Source organism: Corvus cornix, chromosome 13 (assembly GCF_000738735.6).
Source record: "Corvus cornix cornix isolate S_Up_H32 chromosome 13, ASM73873v5, whole genome shotgun sequence".
Taxonomy (NCBI): domain Eukaryota; kingdom Metazoa; phylum Chordata; class Aves; order Passeriformes; family Corvidae; genus Corvus; species Corvus cornix.
Window position 1 is genome coordinate 17978315 of NC_046343.1, and position 6763 is coordinate 17985077.

At 44.8% G+C, this 6763-nt stretch overlaps 1 protein-coding gene across 1 annotated transcript; it reads right to left on the reverse strand.

The window, feature by feature from the left end:
• Nucleotides 1-418: 418 nt before the first annotated feature.
• CCNG1 (cyclin G1) lies at nucleotides 419-6009 on the reverse strand. The gene is made up of 7 exons (XM_039559752.1): nucleotides 5814-6009; nucleotides 5166-5429; nucleotides 3894-4147; nucleotides 3227-3305; nucleotides 3046-3144; nucleotides 2608-2802; nucleotides 419-1961 (listed from the first exon to the last, which is right to left on the reverse strand). The coding sequence occupies exons 2-6, from the start codon at nucleotides 5427-5429 to the stop codon at nucleotides 2611-2613; spliced, it is 888 nt and encodes a 295-aa protein (XP_039415686.1). The 5' UTR covers nucleotides 5814-6009; the 3' UTR covers nucleotides 419-1961; nucleotides 2608-2610.
• Nucleotides 6010-6763: the final 754 nt, after the last annotated feature.

Genomic DNA, 6763 nt, shown 5'->3' on the forward strand with positions numbered 1-6763 from the left:
TCCACCTGGGCATGAGGAAGATGTTCTTCCCTGTGCAGTGACTGTGCACAGGAACAGGTTTCCCAGAGACAGTTTGGACTTACTGGGGTTAATCAAGAAATGTCTGGATGAAATCCTATGGTCATGTATTCTGGGATGACCCTGCTTGAGCAGGGAGGTGGGACCAGCTGATCCCACCCATAGTCCCTTCCAGCCTGACCCATTCTGACCCATTCACTGTTGAAGAACAGATATCATAAGATACTTAACATTTTCTCATGTGGTTGTCTAGCTGCTCCTTATAAAAATAAATTGGAAAAAAAATATCCATTATATCCTACCTCCTGCCTGGAAATTTTTCTCCAGGTACTCTCCAGGTATAAATCATGTTTATAGGCTTCCTACCAAGATGTTTCATAACAGACAAGAAGAAAGCTACTTAGTTAAGCACATTTCAATGTTTAATTTAAAGGTACATATCTTGAGACAGGACAATGAGAATTGCACATCGCATCCTCTCCCAGTAGCCTGACCACACCTTTGAATCACTTTGCACAGGTCAGCACAATGCCCAGGCAGCACTGGCAGGTGCAATACCCAGTTACACGTTTTGCAGTGCAATCACTCCCATGAGCTCATGAGAAGACTAGATTTGTCCAGTAGAGAGCTTTGGTACAGAGTCTCCTGTGACTGTGAAAGCTTTAACTAGTTTGAGATATGCAAAGAATGGTTTCCACCTCAGCTGGTACCATTACAGGAAAGGGTTGGCTGGCTAACACCTCATCCCACACTCTGATCTCTCCTTCTCCACTCCATCAGTCCATATGACAATCAGGTTTAACAGCCTGTTGCCAACAGCCCCTGCCCCACAGTGATGCAGAATTCAAGAGGACATTAGCAACACTCTCCCAGACCCTCTTTTTATCTAACATACAATAGTATTCTTATCATTCACTTCCTTGTTAGCACTAGAAGCATGATATGCCTCAAATACTGACCTGGTCTTCAGAATAAACAGTTGTGTTTTACAAAGCTTACCATTAAAGAGATCAGAGTTGAAGCAATCTTCAAAGTTTCTCAACTTCTCCTAAACAAAGGCCAAGATGGGGAACTAGCCCTGCTCCTACTGTACTTGTAATAATGTGCCTTTTCAGCATCAGCTTTTAGTACAGCAAAACTCTGGAAAACTAAAGCCAGATTTAGGGCATGTGACCCAGTTCTTTCGCTTAGTCTTCATTAGGTATCACAAAGTTTTTACACTCTATGAGATAACTTGTGGCATCAGTAAACCACAGCTCTTAACAAAATACTGCAGTTACTGATGCTTAGTGACTGCCTTTTTTAAAGGAACACAGTAAAGTTTCTCTTTTCTCCTGCTCTGCCTACTCAACATGTTCAGTGGGTATCACATAGGCTAATGTTTAATGTGACTGCGGTAGGAGGCCAGTGCCCATCCCAGCAGGAACATGTGGACACAAGGTACTGCCCAAACAGCACACCAGGTAAGCTGGCAGGTATTTGCTGTTGTCGTCAATATTGAGTGGGATTAGTCTTTCATTTCTTAACACACTGCAGCACTGCATTATTGCACGTAAGATTTTCCTGGTATTGCATACTCCCCAGAAAGTGAACCAGGTTTTAAAAATTAGTATCTAATTCAGCACCTGCAGTTACTGTAAACCAAGGTTAGATTACACAAGCTGCTCTACAAACTATAAGGTGTTAAAATTCCTTGTATTGGGATTGCTATTTCACTGACTAGGAAACAGTCTACCAAGTAAGACTGAAAACTGACACCACATACTGTTGTATTCATCATTGAAAGAACTGGTATTTGCTGGAAGGATCTTTAGTCTGAAATGTTACATATTCTTTCCATGAGTTGAGTTCTTCATTATTAAGATCATGGTTCAGACTGTTTCTCAAATATTTGTGTGCCTGTTGACAAAGTCACAGGATGGTCTTCTTATTTTATTGTATTCCTGTAAAAAAATCCAAACCAACCAGTCAACTGAAGTGCTTTCTACAAGAGCCAAACAAAGCATGAGATCTTAATACAACAAGACAACAGGAAGACAGTGGTTATAGAAAAATGTGTAGCCTCTGAAAGTAAAGTCTAGGTAAGGAAGTAGTTCACCATTTTTGCAGAGTAAAACAGTAACTGAAGTAAAGGAATAACTGAATTACAGATTTTAGCCTTGACTAAACAGTTATACAAGTAAAACTGCATAAAACTGTCTTGTAAGTGGCTTAAGTGAACAATTACAAGAAACTCATTCTAACAGGCTGGTTTTCTTCTTGGGATAGGAGCAAGGCAAGTTTTTTTTCCCCTTTTTCCCAGCTTTACTCCACATTTTAGTGTGAATGAAATAATTTGTCTGTAGAACATTTCTGCTACCACAACACATATCAGTTCTTTCTCCAATGTTCATACATTAATTAGGTTGTCACTTCTTTAGGTACAGCACTGGCTTAAGCATGAACACAAGAACAGGCCTACTACACTTACATTACATGATTCCAGGAGGTAACCTATAAGGAACCTGCAGGTAGTTACAAGCTAACTTTACTTCTACATTATCAGAAGTTGATTTTACAAGATCAGAAGTTCATTTTACAAGGAGTTACCTATTATGAGGTGGTCTCTGGAATGGTAGGAAGGTGTGTTATTCTGTAGTAGCTATGTTTAAGCTGCCGAGCTGTACGTCCAGACACAATCCATTTTAATTTCTGCACATTTGGTTTGGAACACTTGCTTGAGGAATATTCCATAAGGCACTTTAACACCAGCTCCTTCCAGAAGGTCAATTCTCTGTTATTTATCTACATAACAAGACAGAATGGCATATGTTAATAACTAATTAGATCTTTACTTTATACATGTACTTTCAGCTTCTTCAACAAGACAGGCAGCCAAATATCCCAGGCCAAACGACAAAAAACCAAAAAAAACCACAAGAAAGCCACAAAAGAAACCAATTTGCCAATGCACCTGTCCCTTCCCCATTGTGTAGACCTTTCCATGCGTTTTCTTCCATCCTCCCCTGAAATTTTATCTGCACATACCTTGGAATGTAATTGCAGAAATTCCAATGCCTCCGTCAACTCCAGCAGTTTTTGTTCTTCTATCTCTAGTGCCATAATAGACAGTGCCAAGACAGAAGGCTGGAGAGAGAGAAAATGTTTTTAAACACTGCTTTGTTAAGTTTCAGCAGTTAATTTTTTTTTGAACTTTCAAGATGTTTACCTTGGCTTTAGAAAACATGATTCTGCAGTGACAGGCCTTTAGCTGTGTCTCAAGTCTCTCAAAATTAAGGTATTTTCCCCTGTAATAAAAACAGATGAGTGAATCTAGAGGAATGCAAGATTGATCAAGGCAGCATCACTCTGGAAACTCAGAGAAGCAGCAAGAATGTTAATTATCTAAACAAAGGCCTCATTTGTCCCAGAAGTTCTAGGGTTACATTCAAACAGGTGTTCAGTTTTGGCAGTCCCAATGCCAAAAATAAATCTTGTGTTACACTGGGGAGAGTTGCATTATCAAAGCAGGCTTAACAAAGAATTTCAGTGCTTACTAGCAAAAGGAATCTTTCTTGAGCCAGATTTTGCAATCTTTACAATGAGGCAATACTTCACTGCAGCATAAGTAGAGATTTATTATACCATCATTATTGAGCAAGTTTGGTTTTCGGCTCAGAGAGCAATACTCAATTTATGCAAACAATATTTAAAATTACAATAATACTAAACCACAGATACTCACATTTATGACAATTACCAGCAAGGGGGAAAGTTTGTGGGATTTTTGAAGTACAGAAAGGTCAATTACTCAAGCAACTTCCCTGCTTATTTTTCTACATTCTACATTTCCCGATCATAGGCCGTTATAGCAAAATCAGTATCAGTTATTGTACCTTTCACAGCTTAAATTCTCATGAATAAATGAATGATAGAGCTGTAGAAATTGGAAGGCTGTTGTAGCTTTGATTTTCCAACACAATTTCTCCAATATGATTTTCTCCATTCTCATCATATCTGAAACAGTGAACCTATACTGGCTTATTCGAATTAAGTCAGTGGCTAAGGGCACATTTCTCTCTTCTTCTGATGCCTTCACAGCCAAGTAGAAGCAGCTGAGTCCAACACAGCCCAAGTGTTTAGGCTGTACCTAAAGAAAAGTGAACTGTTGTTATTTTCAAAGAAGTAGGCCTCTGATCAGCTATTACCACATGAAGTATCAAACTGTAGGCACAGATCTATTTCAGGAAAAAGTTATTGGGGGGGGGGGCAGGGGGTTGTTTTGTGTTTTGGAGATTGAAAACTAAGTCTTTCATCATATATTCTTATTTTTATTTAACCAAACCAGAAAACAGTCCCACACCAGAAGTTGCATCTCATTCATCTAAAAAGCAAGACTGCAGAGCAATTTTGATTGAGGTAGAACTGGTTTGCTAATGAGGTTCTAAAACAGCCTAATAAGAACCTTTTAGGACTTAATATGTTGTACATACTAGGTGATAGTAAAAAATGGGGATTTCTAACTCTTTTTTAAGTATATATATGTACACGTGTATATATTAATTGTCTTATTTAATCCATAGACAATGCAGTCCCCATTTTTACTGCTTATTCTGGATTCAGAAGTCTTTGAAATCATCATTTTCCCATCCATTTCATCTAGCTTTCTCATTTTTGCCTGAACACACAAGGAAAACAAGCTTTTGTTCTTGTCCAAATTGTACAGTGTAAATCCTATCTTGTTAGACAATTAAAAACGGCCTGGTCAGCATGTCACATCTGCACGGGAGAATGGAGTGCTAACTAATGTTTGACCAGATTTTAAGTGTTTGACAGCATCTTGATATACACAAGGCTTATTGACAGGTTGAAAAGGCAGTTAAGAAGAAGTAATTTAAGATGTTCTTGTATCTATGCAACAGGACAGGCAGTCTGTCTTGGTCTAACTCATAAACACGTCCTGTGTTTCCCAGCCCCCGGGCATCCTTTAGTTCTTCCTTCTCCAGAGGAAACACCTTTCTTAACAATACCAAAATCTGAACGGAGAACACCAATTTTTAATTGTGCAATCAAGAATCTCTGGAACGAGCTTAACCTTTTTCTAAACCCAAGACATTCTAGCTTCGAAGAGGAACTAGGCTGGCAGCTTATACTATAAAAAGCCTTACCTTCATTTTTGATAAGAATCTATCTAAGAAATTCACAGCTAACGAGAACGTCTCAGTGTGGAAGCCAAAGAACTGAGTTAAGCTGAGGAGATCTTTCACTTCGAAGTCTCGCAGCCGTGCCGTCATTCGCAGGCCATTGTCGTGGGCAGCCTCGAGCAGCCTGAGGCCGGCGGCCCGGGGCTGAGCCCGCAGCTCCAGCTCCAGCATTGCGGGGAGCTGGAGCAGCAGGTCCCGAGCCTCGCCGCTCGCCAGGGTATCGATCATCTGCCACGAGAAACAACGCCAGCCAATCAAACAGCTAAAACGCGGAAAACTCACCAAAAGCCTCACAAACTCTACAGCCAAGATGCAGCAGCCCGGGCACACGCACGGAGCGCCCCAGCCCCGAGGCACCCCCGGCCCCGCAGCCCAGATTGTGCGGGGCACGGAGGGGCCGCGCAGGCGGCGCCTCCCGGGACATGCCCGGGCCTGTCCCACGCTGCCGCAGGGCTCTGCCGGCGGACGAGCGACGCGCGCGCTCCGCCGTGGGATGCGGGGACAGAGGGACAACGCCCACGCCACGGAAGGGACGGGAGGGGACGGGACGGACACAGCACGGGGAACCCAACCGCGCAGCCGGCGGGACGGGAGTCGGCCTCGCGCCCTTACCTTGTCTGTGCAGCCCCGCTCCCTGCCCGAGAGGGGAGGGCCGGGCGGGCCGGAGTGTCCAGAGCGGGGCCGGAGTGTCCAGAGCGGGGCCGGAGTGTCCGGAGCGGGGCCGGAGTGTCCGGAGCGGGGCCGGGCGGTCAATGCCGGGCACCGTCCGGCCCCGCGGCACCTGCGCGCGCCGCGAGCCCGCGAGCTGCCGCCCCGCCCGCGCAGTGGCGCCCTCTGGCGGCCTCACCGCGCCAGGCCCCGCCCCCCGCCTGCTCCTGAGGCGGCCGTGCGTCTGTGCTTCCATCGCCCCGTGGCTGGGAGCGGCGGCGCGTGCGGGGCTGGGAGCGTGCGGGCTCGGGGCGTGCGGGGCCGTGTTCCTGCCGGAACCAGCCCGACCGCCTTCTGCCCCCAGCGTGAGGCCCGCACCCCCCGGTAAGGCCCGGCTCCGCCGCTCCCGCCCCAGGCCGCTGTGACAGTCTAGTTCGTTGGGGCGCTGGGAGTCCCCCGAGCGTGCACCCACCTCTGGCACAAATGGCATTTAAAGTATAAATGGCTTCTAAACTCTTGCGATGGCTCCTGGCTGGGTTTCCAGGCCAGGGCAGATGTTGTCCCCCGGGCTGAAGGCTGGCAGGATTCGGTGCGTTACTGCTCTCACCTCCGGCACAGCTTAAACCTCTCAGGTACAAGGCACTAAAGGGTTCATGTCTTTAATGCTTTCGAGTCCCCCGATATATTTTGGTATATTAATGGAAGGTGAGATTGTCACCAAAACTGCGGGAAAAACAAAAACCTTCCAACAACATTTTTACTGTTAGAGAATCAAGGCATTACTTTATTCTGGCCATCATGTTGTTCTGGCCAGGATGTGCAACAGAAATAATTTCAATCCACACATAGCCCGGGCGTGCAGAGAAAATCACTCCATGACACATCCAACACTCAAACCAGCATTGAAAACTATT

Excerpts from the sequence above, each read along its gene's own strand:
- CCNG1 (XM_039559752.1), bottom strand. The coding sequence starts at position 5,429 with ATGATCGATACCCTGGCGAGCGGCGAGGCTCGGGACCTGCTGCTCCAG. Across the intron at positions 4,148-5,165 it reads GATTCTTATCAAAAATGAAG|GTACAGCCTAAACACTTGGG; the intron begins GTAAGGCTTTTT and ends ACTTTTCTTTAG. Across the intron at positions 2,803-3,045 it reads TTCTGCAATTACATTCCAAG|ATAAATAACAGAGAATTGAC; the intron begins GTATGTGCAGAT and ends CTTGTTATGTAG.